This window comes from Lithobates pipiens, unplaced genomic scaffold, assembly GCF_037356315.1.
Source record: "Lithobates pipiens isolate NorthernLeopardFrog02 unplaced genomic scaffold, aLitPip1_a1.2 Scaffold_18, whole genome shotgun sequence".
Taxonomy (NCBI): Eukaryota; Metazoa; Chordata; class Amphibia; order Anura; family Ranidae; genus Lithobates; species Lithobates pipiens.
Window position 1 is genome coordinate 654,877,442 of NW_027507758.1, and position 16,388 is coordinate 654,893,829.

General features: G+C 54.8%; 1 protein-coding gene across 4 annotated transcripts in view; it reads left to right on the plus strand.

Moving 5' to 3' along the window:
- Window positions 1-16,388, plus strand: part of BABAM2 (BRISC and BRCA1 A complex member 2) — a 344,474-nt gene that overhangs the window by 213,884 nt on the left and 114,202 nt on the right. For all 4 annotated transcript variants that reach the window (XM_077489430.1, XM_077489427.1, XM_077489429.1 and 1 more), the window contains exon 8: window positions 1,446-1,545. In XM_077489430.1, the coding sequence (XP_077345556.1) occupies window positions 1,446-1,545 (100 nt within the window). The remainder of the gene's footprint in view (window positions 1-1,445; window positions 1,546-16,388) is intronic.

Here is a 16,388-nt window from a genome sequence, read left to right on the forward strand (position 1 = left end):
CCATCACGGGAGAAAGTCTATGGACGACCTCCCTGCACCGGAAGCCCACACTGTTGCAGTTTTTCATCTATAGCGCGGGCGGAAAGTGGTTAAAAGGAGAACTGTGACGAAGAAGACCCAGGAGTGTGGAGCCGTTAGAATCTGATATCAGGCAAAGATGGGACAACATTCCCCTCCTCAGATCCCCGACATTCAGAGTGTTGGTGAAAGAAGAGGGGGGTTCTACACCTTGGTAAACCTGGCTCCACCCCAACTTTTTTGAGACTTGTTGCTGCCGTCAACTTCATAATCACCTGACCTTATTTCTTAAGATTCTCAATTTTCTCAGTTTAAACATTTCGTATGTTTTCTATTTTCTATTGTGAATAAAACCCGGGTTTATGAGATTCGCAGATCATGTTTTTATTTAGATTTTACATTGTGCCCCGACTTTTTTTTTTTTTTTTTTAAATTGGGGGTTGTATTGGCCTTGTAACATACAAGTGTTGTAGATTTAGTACCCCTGGGGTGGTATTTGAACCCAAGAACCCCAGCTCTGCAAAACATGAGTGTAATCCGTGTTGTCAGAGGATAGGAGTGATCAGGCGGGGTGAGTGTAGGACGCTCCGGATACGTCATGCTCATATGAGTCAGCCATGTTTATAAACACAGCTGAGTCCTGACAGGCTGACTAATCGCCCGCCGAGCTGAGTGAACTCCTCCAGCCTCCGTCACCGCACACCTTCACCGCACACACATGGGGGGAGGGGGGGGGGTATTACTAATACTGGAGAGTATAAAATCTGGTGCAGCTCTGCAAAGTAACCAATCAGCTTCTGGGTTTTATTGTCCAAGCTTAATCACTCGCCCTCCAGAAGATTTACCCCCCTTCCTGACCAGGCCATTCTTTGCAATACTGCACTCTGTTACTTTAACTGACAATTGCGCGGTCGTTCGACGCTGTACTCAAATACAATTGACATCCTTCTTTTTTTCCCCCACAAATAGAGATTTCTCTTGGTGGTATTTGATCACCTCTCTGGTTTTTAATTTTTGTACTATAAACAAAAAAAGACTGATGATTTTGGGAAAAAAAACAAAAAAAAAACAATGTTTTTTACTTTCTGCTATAAAACATCCAATAAAAAATCGAATTTCTTCATCAGTTTAGTCCAATATATATTCTGCTACATATATTTGGTAAAAAAAAAATCCCAATAAGCGATACAATCACCTCCATTACTAGTATAAAAAAAAAAAGCCATAAAAATGCTATAAATCTTTCCCCTATCATTTTTGCACAAACCAATCAATATACACTTATTCGAATTTTTTTTTATTTTTTTTACCAAAAATATATAGAAGAATATATATCGGCCTAGACTGATGAAGACACTTTATTGAAGTTTTGATGAGAATGATTTGTGGAATATCTGCTTGCAGTAACCAATCACGTCCTGTTTCAGTGCTCTGGGCGGGTCCTCGGCTCTTCACATCCCAGCGTTTCCCAGCGGGGGCTGTCTCATCGACTACGTTCCTCAGGTCTGCCAGCTGCTCATCAACAAGGTACCGTAATAGCGATTTATGATATTCCCCCTTCATTGAGACTCCGTGTGATTATTCTCTGATCTGAGTATGTTCTGTGCGATGAACCAACCGCCATTTCATCAGACTTATTGTAGACGCAAACGAGGAGTTATTATTATAATATGATTAGTTCCATAGGACAGAAAAGGTTCTGGACAGATTGGGATAGAGAGTTCCAGAGGATGGGAGGGGCTCTGGACAGATTGGGGTAGGGAGTTCCAAAGGATTGGAGGGGCTCTGGACAGATTGGGGTAGGGAGTTCCAAAGGATGGGAGGGGCTATGGACAGATTGGGGTAGGGAGTTCCAAAGGATGGGAGGGGCCCTGGACAGATTGGGATAGGGAGTTCCAAAGGATGGGAGGGGCCCTGGGCAGATTGGGGTAGGGAATTCCAAAGGATAGGAGGGGCTCTGGACAGATTGGGATAGAGAGTTCCAAGGGATGGGAGGGGCTCTGGACAGATTGGGGGTAGGGAGTTCCAAAGGATGGGAGGGGCTCTGGACAGATTGGGATAGAGAGTTCCAAGGGATGGGAGGGGCTCTGGACAGATTGGGGGTAGGGAGTTCCAAAGGATGGGAGGGGCTCTGGACAGATTGGGAAAGCGAGTTCCAGAGGATGGGAGGGGCTCTGCACAGATGGGGGTAGGGAGTTCCAAAGGATGGGAGGGGCTCTGGACATATTGGGATAGTGAGTTCCATTGGATGGGAGGGGCTCTGGACAGATTGGGATAGCGAGTTCCAGAGGATGGGAGAGGCTCTGCACAGATGGGGGTGGGGAGTTCCATAGGATGGGAGAGGCTCTGGACAGATGGGGGTAAGGAGTTCCAGAGGATGGGAGAGGCTCTGGACAGATGGGGGTAAGGAGTTCCAAAGGATGGGAGGGGCTCTGGACAGATGGGGCTAGGGAGCTCCAGGGGATGGGAGGGGCTCTGGACATATTGGGATAGTGAGTTCCATAGGATGGGAGGGGCTCTGGACAGATTGAGGTAAGGAGTTCCAGAGGATGGGAGGGGTACTGGACAGATTGGGAAAGCGAGTTCCAGAGGATGGGAGAGTCTCTGGACAGATTGGGATAGCGAGTTCCAGAGGATGGGAGAGGCTCTGGACAGATGGGGGTAAGGAGTTCCAGAGGATGGGAGAGGCTCTGGACAGATGGGGGTAAGGAGTTCCAGAGGATGGGAGAGTCTCTGGACAGATGGGGGTGGGGAGTTCCAGAGGATGGGAGAGTCTCTGGACAGATGGGGGTGGGGAGTTCCAGAGGATGGGAGAGGCTCTGGACAGATGGGGGTAAGGAGTTCCATAGGATGGGAGGGGCTCTGGACAGATTTTGATAGCGAGTTCCATAGGATGGGAGGGGCTCTGGACAGATTTTGATAGCGAGTTCCATAGGATGGGAGGGGCTCTGGACAGATGGGGGTAGGGAGTTCCATAGGATCGGACAGATTAGGGGTAGGGAGTTCCATAAGATGGGATAGTTATGCTATAAAAATCAGTAAATTAGCTATAGCAACACAACATAATGTAGACTTTCTCTATGCAGTCAGCCCCTCCGTTGCTTGATTACATTCTCAGACCTTTTTCTGGATCAGCAACTGATCATCACAGCTAAAGTCTGCACCACCTTGGTACCAGCAGGGAGAAACATGCTTGTCTAAAGGGATACCAGAGATGTGTTCTTTCACTCAAGTTGATCACTCTTCATCACTTACACTCTGTGCTCTCATGGGTGGCTACACAGGGAGATATGGGGGGGGTGGTATATAAGCTCCTGAGTGTGACCCCCTGGTGTCCGCCTCCTGCAGGCCCTGTACAAAAGAGTCTAGAGAGGGTAGGGGAGGAGCAGTGAGCAAGTGTGCTTCAGTGCAAGGGGCATGCTGATAGGAGGAGAGAGCAGAGTGCCGGAGAGATGAGCTTGTCACTGTGCTGCTTCTTTTACTGCCCAATCACAGGCTGGGGTTGGTGAGGAGACCTGTAAGTGAAAATGAAAACTGCAACAAGGAAATGTCAGTTCCCCTGCCCAGGGAGGACAGGGCTGTGCGTATCTCGGGACTCTCCCAACTCCCCCTATACACCCATCAGCCGGAACATTCCCACCACTGACAGCTAAGGTCAAGAACATTCCCACCACTGACGTGGATTATCTGGTTACAATGACATCTGAAAGTGGGTGGGATATAATAGGCAGCGAGTGAACATGTTGTCCCCGAAGTTGATGTGTTGAAAGCAGAAAACTGGACAAGTGTAAGGATTGGAGCGATCTTTGACAGGGACCAAATTATAATGTCTAGAGGACTGGGTCCATGTTCTCGGTCTGTGCAATGGTCAGGACCAACCAAAAGTGCTCTAAGGATGGAGAATCATCCAACCAGTGACAGGGTCAAGGGAGGCCTACGCTCATTGGTTGGGGGAGGGGCTCGATGATTTGAGGATGAGAAGGGAAGGCTCATTCATGGAAGACCTCCATCAATGAGCCTTCCCTCCCCCCATCTTCATCAATGAGCCTTCCCTCCCCACCTCCATCAATAAGCCTCCCCCCCCCCCCCACCTCCATCAATGAGCCTTCCCTCCCCCGCCTCCATCAATGAGCCTTCCCTCCCCCACCTCCATCAATGATCCTTCCCTCCCCACCTCCATCAATGATCCTTCCCTCCCCACCTCCATTAATGATCCTTCCCTCCCCACCTCCATCAATGATCCTTCCCTCCCCACCTCCATCAATGAACCTTCCCTCCCCACCTCCATCAATGAGCCTTCCCTCCCCCACCTCCATCAATGATCCTTCCCTCCCCACCTCCATCAATGATCCTTCCCTCCCCACCTCCATTAATGATCCTTCCCTCCCCACCTCCATCAATGATCCTTCCCTCCCCACCTCCATCAATGATCCTTCCCTCCCCACCTCCATCAATGAACCTTCCCTCCCCACCTCCATCAATGATCCTTCCCTCCCCACCTCCGTCAATGATCCTTCCCTCCCCACCTCCGTCAATGAACCTTCCCTCCCCACCTCCATCAAGGAGCCTTCCCTCCCCACCTCCATCAATGATCCTTCCCTCCCCACCTCCATCAATGAACCTTCCCTCCCCACCTCCATCAATGATCCTTCCCTCCCCACCTCCGTCAATGATCCTTCCCTCCCCACCTCCGTCAATGAACCTTCCCTCCCCACCTCCATCAAGGAGCCTTCCCTCCCCCGCCTCCATCGATGAACCTTCCCTCCCCCACCTTCATCAATGAACCTTCCCCCTTCATCAATGATCCTTCCCTCCCCACCTCCATCAAGGAGCCTTCCTCCCCCGCCTCCATCGATGAACCTTCCCTCCCCCACCTTCATCAATGAACCTTCCCCCTTTATCAATGAGCCTTCCCTCCCCACCTCCATCGATGAACCTTCCCTCCCCGCCTCCATCGATAAGCCTTCCTTCCCCACCTCCATCAATGAGCCTTCTCTCCTCATCTCCATCAGCCTTCCCTCCCCACCTCCATCAATAAGCCACCCCCCCCCCACCTCCACCAATGAGTCTTCCCTCCCAACCACCATCAATGAGCCTTCCCCCCACCTCCATCAATGAGCCTCATTGATGGAGGTGGGGAGGAAAGGCCCATTGATGGAGGTGGGGAGGAAGGGCTCATTTATGGAGGTGGGGGTGGAAAGGCTCATTGATAAAGGTATGAGGGGAAGGCTCATTGATGGAGATGGGGGAGGAAAGGCTCATTGATGGAGGTGGGGTGAGGGAAGGCTCATTGATGGAGGTGGGGTGAGGTGAAGGCTCATTGATGGAGGTGGTGGGAGGGAAGGCTCATTGATGGAGGCGGGGAGGGAAGACTCATTGATGGAGGCGGGGAGGGAAGACTCATTGATGGAGGCGGGGTGGTAAGGCTCATTTATGGAGGTGGGGTGGTAAGGCTCATTGATGGAGGCGGGGAGGGAAGGCTCATTGATGGAGGCGGGGAGGGAAGGCTCATTGATGGAGGCGGGGAGGGAAGGCTCATTGATGAAGGCGGAGAGGGAAGCCTCATTGATGGAGGCGGGGAGGGAAGGCTCATTGATGGAGGCGGGGTGGTAAGGCTCATTGATGGAGGCGGGGAGGGAAGGCTCATTGATGGAGGCGGGGAGGGAAGGCTCATTGATGGAGGCGGGGAGGGAAGGCTCATTGATGGAGGCGGGGAGGGAAGGCTCATTGATGGAGGCGGGGTGGTAAGGCTCATTGATGGAGGCGGGGTGGTAAGGCTCATTGATGGAGGCGGGGTGGTAAGGCTCATTGATGGAGGCGGGGTGGTAAGGCTCATTGATGGAGGCGGGGTGGTAAGGCTCATTGATGGAGGCGGGGAGGGAAGGCTCATTGATGGAGGCGGGGAGGGAAGGCTCATTGATGGAGGCGGGGAGGGAAGGCTCATTGATGGAGGCGGGGAGGGAAGGCTCATTGATGGAGGCGGGGAGGGAAGGCTCATTGATGGAGGCGGGGAGGGAAGGCTCATTGATGGAGGCGGGGAGGGAAGGCTCATTGATGGAGGCGGGGAGGGAAGGCTCATTGATGGAGGCGGGGAGGGAAGGCTCATTGATGGAGGCGGGGAGGAAAGGCTCATTGATGGAGGCGGGGAGGGAAGGCTCATTGATGGAGGCGGGGAGGGAAGGCTCATTGATGGAGGCGGGGTGGTAAGGCTCATTGATGGAGGCGGGTTGGTAAGGCTCATTGATGGAGGCGGGGTGGTAAGGCTCATTGATGGAGGCGGGGTGGTAAGGCTCATTGATGGAGGCGGGGTAGTAAGGCTCATTGATGGAGGCGGGGTGGTAAGGCTCATTGATGGAGGCGGGGAGGTAAGGCTCATTTATGGAGGCGGGGTGGTAAGGCTCATTGATGGAGGCGGGGAGGGAAGGCTCATTGATGGAGGCGGGGAGGGAAGACTCATTGATGGAGGCGGGGAGGGAAGGCTCAATGATGGAGGCGGGGAGGGAAGGCTCATTGATGGAGGCGGAGAGGGAAGGCTCATTGATGGAGGCGGGGAGGGAAGGCTCATTGATGGAGGCGGGGTGGTAAGGCTCATTGATGGAGGCGGGGAGGGAAGGCTCATTGATGGAGGCGGGGTGGTAAGGCTCATTGATGGAGGCGGGGTGGTAAGGCTCATTGATGGAGGCGGGGTGGTAAGGCTCATTGATGGAGGCGGGGAGGGAAGGCTCATTGATGGAGGCGGAGAGGGAAGGCTCATTGATGGAGGCGGGGAGGGAAGGCTCATTGATGGAGGCGGGGTGGTAAGGCTCATTGATGGAGGCGGGGAGGAAAGGCTCATTGATGGAGGCGGGGAGGGAAGGCTCATTGATGGAGGCGGGGAGGGAAGGCTCATTGATGGAGGCGGGGAGGGAAGGCTCATTGATGGAGGCGGGGTGGTAAGGCTCATTGATGGAGGCGGGGTGGTAAGGCTCATTGATGGAGGCGGGGTGGTAAGGCTCATTGATGGAGGCGGGGTGGTAAGGCTCATTGATGGAGGCGGGGAGGGAAGGCTCATTGATGGAGGCGGGGAGGGAAGGCTCATTGATGGAGGCGGGGAGGGAAGGCTCATTGATGGAGGCGGGGTGGTAAGGCTCATTGATGGAGGCGGGGAGGAAAGGCTCATTGATGGAGGCGGGGAGGGAAGGCTCATTGATGGAGGCGGGGAGGGAAGGCTCATTGATGGAGGCGGGGAGGGAAGGCTCATTGATGGAGGCGGGGTGGTAAGGCTCATTGATGGAGGCGGGGTGGTAAGGCTCATTGATGGAGGCGGGGTGGTAAGGCTCATTGATGGAGGCGGGGTGGTAAGGCTCATTGATGGAGGCGGGGAGGGAAGGCTCATTGATGGAGGCGGGGAGGGAAGGCTCATGATGGAGCTCAAATTGCTGATCAAGTGAATGTTGGTTCTGATAGGTGTCAGAACACACAGAGCGTTGCAATTTGTTGCGTGTGGGGCTGTGTAGCCACAGACTGGGCAGGGTGCTCATGCTGACCCGTGTCCACAGCCAAAAGCCACTACAAGGGGCACATGAGCACCAGAACTGGAGTACGGAGCAATGGTGGAAGGGGACCTGGGCTGAGGAATGACGTTTTCTTTTCCATCATGTGGGTGGCGGTGCGTCACTTATGGGGAAGAGATGGCACCAGGATGCAATATGGGAAGAAGAAAAGTTGGCGGAGCCAGTGTAATGCTTTGGGCAATATTCTGCTGGGAAGCCTTGGCTCCTCCCATTCATGTGGATGGTACTTCACACGTTCCACCTACCTAAGCATTGTTGGTGGCCAAGTACACCTCTTTATGGAAACGGTATTCCCTGATGGGCGTGGCCTCTTTTAGCAGGGTAATGCGCCCTGCCACACTGCAAAAATGGTACAAGGATGGATTGAAGAACAGAACAATGGCTTTGAGGTGTTGACTTGGCCTTTAAATTCTCCAGATCTCAAGCCAATCGGGCATCTGTGAGATCTGTTGGAAAAACAAGTCCGATCCATGGAGGCCCCACTCCCAACATACAGAACCTAAGAGCCGGTTCACGCAGGGGCAACACGACTTCCAACGCGACTTTTGGAGGCAACTTGAACACGACTTTAAGTTGCCCCAGGCCAGGCAAATTTTTGCCGTGGCCAATCGGAGAATGAGCTCTCACGGCGGAACTGCACGCCAAATTTTTTTTAAAAACGGCGTGGGTTCCTCCTCCAAGAGCATACCAGGCCCTTAGGTCTGGTATGGATTTTAAGGGGAACCCCCTACGCAGAGGAAACGGTGTGGGGGGTCCCCCCCAGATCCATACCAGACCCTTATCCGAGCACGAAGCCTGGCCAGTCAGGAAGGGGGTGGGGACAAGCATGCCCCGGTACTGTGACGTCATAAAGGATTGGGGTCACCGTGTGACATCATTCGATGACCACACCCCATACCTATATAAGTCGCCGCACACGTCGCACAAGCCAGTACAGTGGAAGACAGCGCCGGGTCAACATCGGAAGAAGAGAGAAGGACAGAGGGCGGAGGAGAGCGGGCTCCTCCGCTAGTAAAAGAGCTGCAAGAAGACAGCGGAGGAGCCTGGGAGAAGAGGCTGAACAGAGCGGAGAAGTCGTCAGAAGACCCCCCGACGTCGGAAGAAGACCCCCGGAGCTGCTTAATAAATGACTTTTAAAACTTAAAAAAAAAAAAAAAAAACTAAAGACATTTTTTCCCCAGGTGAATGGGTAGGGGTACGATGTACCCCTTACTCATTCACATAGGGTGGGGGGCCGGGATCTGGGGGCCCCTTTATTAAAGGGGTCTCCCGGATTCCGATAAGCCCCCCGCCTGCAGACCCCGACAACCAATGGCCAGGGTTATCGGGAAGAGGCCCTTGTCCTCATCAACATGGAGACAAGGTGCTTTGGGGTGGGGGGGCCGCAGGGCGCCTCCCTTCCCCAAAGCACCAACCCCCCCATGTTGAGGGCACGCGGCCTGGTATGGTCCGGGGGGGGGGGGCGCTCGCTCGTCCCCACCCCCTTCCTGACTGGCCAGGCTTCGTGCTCGGATAAGGGTCTGGTATGGATCTGGGGGGGGACCCCCACGCCGTTTTTCCGGTGTAGGGGGTTCCCCTTAAAATCCATACCAGACCTTTGGCGTGGAGTTCCCCCTTGAGAGCTCATTCTCTGATTGGTCACGGCAGAAGTTGCCTGGCCTGGGGCGACCTAAAGTCCTGTTGTAAGTCGCCCCAAGTCGTGTCCAAGTTGCCTCCAAAAGTCGCGTTGGAAGTGGTGTTGCCCCTGTGTGAACCGGCTATAAGAGCCCATTCACACAGGGGCAACACGACTTGTAGGCGACTTGAGTCAGGCAACTTGGACACGACTTGAGTTAAGATCACAGCGCGACTTGGGACGACTTCAAAACGACTTGTGATGACTTCAAGCGCGACTTGGGACGACTTACAAGTCGCCCCAGGCCAGGCGACTTTTGCCGAGGCCAAGCAGAGAATAAGCTCAAGGGGGAACTCCACGGCAAATTTCTGAAAAAAATTTGGTGTGGGTTCCCCCTCCGAGAGCATACCAGGCCCTTAGGTCTGGTATGGATTCCAAGGGGAACCCCCTACGCCGAAAAAACGGCGTGGGGGTCCCCCCCAGATCCACACCAGACCCTTATCCGAGCACGCTACCCGGCCGGCCAGGAAAGGGGGTGGGGACGAGCGGGCGGCCCCCCCCCTCCTGAGCCGTACCAGGCCGCGTGCCCTCAACATGGGGGGGTGCCTTGGGGGAGGGGGGGGCGTGCGGCCCCCCCACCCCAAAGCACCTTGTCCCCATGTCGATGAGGACAAGGGCCTCTTCCCGACAACCCTGGCCGTTGGTTGTTGGGGTCTGCGGGCGGGGGGCTTATCGGAATCCGGGAGCCCCCTTTAATAAGGGGGCCCCCGGATACCGGCCCCCCACCCTATGTGAATGAGTATGGGGTACAATGTACCCCTACCCATTCACCTGTGGAAAAAAAGTACAAAAAAAAAAAACACAACACAGGGAAAAAATATTTTATTGCACAGCTCCGGGGGTCTTCCGTCTTCGGGGGTCTTCTCGCCGGACTCCTCCGCTATCTTCTTGTAGCTCTTTTGCTAGCGGAGGAGTCCGGCTTTCTTCCTCCCCGCCGCCGGCCTCTTCTCCCGACTTCGGGGGTCTTGTCCCCCTCTTTGGTTCTTCTGCCGGGCCACCGCGCCTTCTTATAGCTCTTTTGCAGGCTGTGGCCCGGTCTTCTGTCGCCGCCGCCTTCCGTTCTTCTTCTTCTTCTTCTTCTTCTTCTTCTTCTTCTTCTTCTCCAGGAGATGTTGACACGACGCTCTCTCCGGCCACAATGCCAGGGACGCGCTCCGCTGCCACTTATATAGGGACAATGGGGCGGTGTCACATGGGTTGGTCACATGGGTTGATGTCACATGGTGACCCCGTCCCCTTACCATGTGACATCAACCCATGTGACATCAACCCATGTGACACCGCCCCATTGTCCCTATATAAGTGGCAGCGGAGCGCGTCCCTGGCATTGTGGCCGGAGAGAGCGTCGTGTCAACAGCTCCTGGAGAAGAAGAAGAAGAAGAAGAAGAAGAACGGAAGGCGGCGGCGGCGACAGAAGACCGGGCCACCGCCTGCAAAAGAGCTATAAGAAGGCGCGGTGGCCCGGCAGAAGAACCGAAGAGGGGGACAAGACCCCCGAAGTCGGGAGAAGAGGCCGGCGGCGGGGAGGAAGAAAGCCGGACTCCTCCGCTAGCAAAAGAGCTACAAGAAGATAGCGGAGGAGTCCGGCGAGAAGACCCCCGAAGACGGAAGACCCCCGGAGCTGTGCAATAAAATATTTTTTCCCTGTGTTGTGTTTTTTTTTGTACTTTTTTTCCACAGGTGAATGGGTAGGGGTACATTGTACCCCATACTCATTCACATAGGGGGGGGGGGGGCGGTATCCGGGGGCCCCCTTATTAAAGGGGGCTCCCGGATTCCGATAAGCCCCCCGCCCGCAGACCCCAACAACCAACGACCAGGGTTGTCGGGAAGAGGCCCTTGTCCTCATCGACATGGGGACAAGGTGCTTTGGGGTGGGGGGGCCGCACGCCCCCCCTCTCCCAAGGCACCCCCCATGTTGAGGGCACGCGGCCTGGTACGGCTCAGGAGGGGGGGGCCGCCCGCTCGTCCCCACCCCCTTTCCTGGCCGGCCGGGTAGCGTGCTCGGATAAGGGTCTGGTGTGGATCTGGGGGGACCCCCACGCCGTTTTTTCGGCGTAGGGGGTTCCCCTTGGAATCCATACCAGACCTAAGGGCCTGGTATGCTCTCGGAGGGGGAACCCAGGCCAAATTTTTTTCAGAAATTTGCCGTGGAGTTCCCTCTTGAGAGCTGATAATTCTGTCAAAGTCGCCTCCGTATAGACGGAGATCCGACTTGGAGGCGATCTCCATTGAAATCAATGGGTACCGGTCGCCTACAAGTCGGATAGAAGTAGTACAGGAACCTTTTCTGAAGTCGGAGCGACTTCAGTAGTGTGCATTAAGACGGCTCTCATTCACTTACATTGATTTTTACATGTTGTTCGACTTGAGGCGACTAGGGGCGACCTGAAGTCGGATCAGGAGTTGCCCCTGTGTGAATGGGCTCTAAGGATCTGCTGCTGACAGCTTGGTGCCAAATACCACAACGTACCTTCAGAGGTCTAGTGGGGTCCGTGCCTGGACAGGTCAGCACAGGGGGGGTCCACCTAATATTCGGTGTGTGGTCATAATGTTATGGCTAGTCGGCTATATATGTGTCGTCTTTGCCTGGAGCCAGGCATGTACTGGCCATAGGGACTATAGGGAGTTTCCCGGTGGGCCGATGGCTCAGTGGGCCGGTTTCAGTGACAGCCAGTGGCATCGCTGGGGGGGGACTTTTGGGGCTATAGCCCCGAGTCAGTCCAGGAGTCCCCAACGACAGGGTCCCGGCCCACTACCTGCCCTCTTTCTGGTGACCCTGATGTAAGGAGGGGCTCTCTGTGGACCCGGATGTAAGGGGGGGGGGGGCTCTGTGGGGACCCGGATGTAAGGGGGGGCTCTGTGGGGACCTGGATGTAAGGGGTTGGCTCTCTAGGGACCCTGATGTAAGGCGGATGATCTCTGGGGACTCTGATGTAAGAGGGGCTCTCTGGGGACCCTGATGTAAGGGGAAGGCTATATGGGGACCCTGATGTAAGGAGGGGCTCTCTGTGGACCTGGATGTAAGGGGGGGCTCTGTGGGGACCCGGATGTAAGGGGGGGCTCTGTGGGGACCCGGATGTAAGGGGTTGGCTCTCTAGGGACCCTGATGTAAGGTGGATGATCTCTGGGGACTCTGATGTAAGAGGGGCTCTCTGGGGACCCTGATGTAAGGGGTTGGCTCTCTAGGGACCCTGATGTAAGGTGGATGATCTCTGGGGGCTCTGATGTAAGGGGGGGCTCTCTGGGGACCCTGATGTAAGGGGGGCTCTCTGGGGACCCTGATGTAAGGGGGGCTCTCTGGGGACCCTGATGTAAGGGGGGCTCTCTAGGGGCTTTTTTGCGCAATTGTGTACAGTTTATATACTGTTTTTTGCGTGTTTGCAAAATTAAAGTGGCCCGGTCTGGGTGAAGTCCAGGGCCAAATTTTTGTCCCAGTCCAGCCCTGCCTTGAGCTCATGCCCTTTGCAGTGGATGCGGTGAGCTGTGTTGGGTATCCAGGCGGTGAGATGTTGGCGGACTCTGGAGATGTGATGGGGGTCACACACGGCTCTGGTTTTTTCGGTGACTTCGCTGTGAGCAGCTGAGACTCCGCGGCTGCCAGAACAAACACATTGCACGGTCTTTCCTCTCCCATCGCCGGCCAAGAGCGAGGATTTCATCACCGAGAGCACGAGAGGAGACAAGACGAGTCCAATTTCACATGTAACACGGATGGGAGTCTGCCCAGAGTCATGAGATCTCTATCTCCGGAAACACGACACGTGCCGAGAGCCGTCCTCGGAGCAGAGCCACCCCCAAACCAGCCGCCGTACAATAAATATCCACATACACGTTACAATGTATTTCTCAGTAGAACTTCAATCATGTTTATGGGGGGATGGTCTGTATAAATCCAGGTTGTGTATGGTTCAGTTGTATGGCAGATTACTCGTTATTTCAATCGGTCGTACAGAAGAACGCACACGCTCATCCCCCCTGACGTGTGTGTGCAGCCCGGACAGGGGCAAAACCAGGCCCGGGCATTCCAGACCCAGCAGACAATTCCTCCAGGGTGCAGGGCAAGTGCAGGAGGGCTCCCGGGGGGATGGGACACCGACGGAGCCAATTCCCAATGCTGCAACCCAAACCCCACCAACTGACAGACCCCTAAAAGACCCCCACTGACAGACACTCCAACTATGGCCCCCTCCCACCACTGACAGAACCCCTCCCCCACTCACCCCAACTCCCCCCACTCACAGACCTTCATCCACCCAACTACCAACCCCCACTGATAGATCTCCGTCCCCCCCAAATACCATCAGCCCCTCCCTCCAGTGACAAACCCCCTCCCCACCTACTGCCTTCCCCCTCCACTCCAACTACCACCCCCTCCCACCAGTGACAGACCCCCTCCCCCTATAATCTCCCTCTCACTCAGACCTTCATCCACCCAACTACCGACCCCCAACCCCCACTGATAGACCTCCGACCCCCCCCCCGCAAATACTGCCCCCTCCATTCCAGGGACAACCCCCCTCTACTTAATACCCTTCCCTCACTCCAACTAGGACCCCCTTCCAACACCCCACACTCCAACTATGACCCCCTCCCACCACTGACAGAACCCCTCCCCGAACCACCCCAACTCCCCCCCCCCCCACTCACAGACCTTCATCCATCCAACTTCAAACCCCCACTGATAGATCCCCACCCCCCGCAAATACCATCACCCCCTTCCTCCAGTGACAAACCCCCTCCCCTCCTACTGCCCCCTCCCACCAGTGACATACCCCCTCCCCCACTAATCTCCCTCTCACTCAGACCTTCATCCACCCAACTACCGACCCCCAACCCCCACTGATAGACCCCTCCTCCCCCCCCCCCAAATACTGCCCCCTCCTTCCAGGGACAACCCCTCTCACCTAATGACCTTCCCTCACTCCAACTAGGGCCCCCTCCCACCCCCCCACTCCAACTATGGCCCCCTCCCACCACTGACAGAACCCCTCCCCCAACCACCCCAACTCCCCCCGCTCACAGACCTTCATCCATCCAACTACCAACCTCCACTGATAGGTCCCCCCCAATACCATCATCCCCTCCCTCAATAATCTCCCCCTCACTCAGACCTTCATCCACCCAACTACCAACCCGCAACCCCCACTGATAGACCTCCGACCCCCCCCCCCAAAATACTACCCCCTCCCTCCAGGGACAACCCCCCTCACCTAATGCCTTTCCCCCTCCAACACTACTGCCCCTCCCACCAGCGACAGACCCCCTCCCCCAAAATCTCCCCTCCACTCCAGACCTTCACCACTCTACTACCAGCCCCCAACCCCCACTGATAGATCCCTGACACCCCCCCCCTTTACCACCCCCTCCCACTAGTAACTAACCATCCCCTGCCTACTGCCCCCTCCCACCAGTGAGATACCCCCTTCCCCAACAATCTCCCACCCCCCAGTCACAGACCTTCACCACCCAACTGCTGACCCCCCCACTAATAGATCCCCAATCTCCTCCCTCCACTGACAACCCCCCCACCTACTGCCCTTCCCCCCACTCCAGCTACTGCCCTCCCCCCACTCCAACTACCGCTCTCTTCCACCACTGACAGACCCCCCTTCTCTTAGTGCCCCCCTTCCCTACAGACCCCCACTGATTGGTTACCAACCCCCCCAAATGCCACCCCCATCCCAACACTGATGGAACTTCACCACCCAACCCCCATTCCCAAGCCCCCATTACACTTACCTGAGCAATGTACACAAGAGCCCTGGCCCTCTCTGCTCTCTTTCTTCTCATTAGCTCAGAAACAGCAGAGGGAGTCAATCACAGCCAGTGAGAATGGAGGGGGCGTGGCCTAGCTGTGCTCTGTGTGTCTATGGACACACAGAGCTGGCTCAGGAGCAGGTGCCCCCATAAAAAGCGGCTTGCTATGGTGGGCACTCAGTGGGGAGGGGGTGAGCCAGGAGCAGGGAACACCAGAAGAGGAGGATCGAGTCTGCTCTGTGCAAACAACATTCCACAGAGCATAATGTGTTTGTTATTTGTAACCCCTTGGTGCCGAGCATACGCAGATATGTGACCCTGTGGGACCGTTTGCATGTTCCCATCACAGAGACCAGTGTCTGACCGTGAGCTCCGGGCCCTGTACTGACGATCGAGACCCCCCAATTCAGTGCCTGGGTCAGGGTCAAAGTCAGGGTCTGTATTTTTTTTTCAGCAGGCTTTTTTCCTCTAAATTAGTGTCAGTCGGTGTCAGTGTCAGTCAGTGTCTGTGTCAGTCAATGTCAGTATCAGTGTCCATGTCAGTGTCAGTCAGTGTCTGTGTCAGTCAATGTCAGTATCAGTGTCCATATCAGTATCAGTGTCAGTATCAGTCAGTGTCTGTCAGTCAGTATCAGTGTCAGTATCAGTCAGTGTCTGTGTCAGTCAGCCAGTATCAGTGTCAGTATCAGTCAGTGTCTGTGTCAGTCAGTATCAGTGTCAGTCTGTGTCAGTATCAGTGTCAGTCTGTGTCAGTATCAGTGTCAGTCTGTGTCAGTATCAGTGTCAGTATCAGTCAGTGTCTGTGTCAGTCAGTCAGTGTCAGTATCAGTCAGTGTCTGTGTCAGTCAGTATCAGTGTCAGTCTGTGTCAGTATCAGTGTCAGTCTGTGTCAGTATCAGTGTCAGTATCAATGTCAGTCAGTGTCAGTATCAATGTCAGTCAGTGTCAGTATCAGTGTCAGTCAGTATCAGTGTCAGTCAGTATCAGTGTCAGTCAGTATCAGTGTCAGTCAGTATCAGTGTCAGTCAGTGTCAGTGTCAGTATCAGTCAGTGTCAGTATCAGTCAGTGTCAGTATCAGTCAGTGTCAGTATCAGTCAGTGTCAGTATCAGTCAGTGTCAGTATCGGTGTCTGTCAGTATCAGTGTCTGTCAGTATCAGTGTCTGTCAGTATCAGTGTCTGTCAGTATCAGTGTCAGTCAGTATCAGTGTCAGTCAGTGTCAGTATCAGTCAGTGTCAGTATCAGTCAGTGTCAGTATCGGTGTCTGTCAGTATCAGTGTCTGTCAGTATCAGTGTCTGTCAGTATCAGTGTCTGTCAGTATCAGTATCAGTGTCAGTATCAGTGTCAGTATCAGTGTCAGTATCAGTGTCAGTGTCAGTGT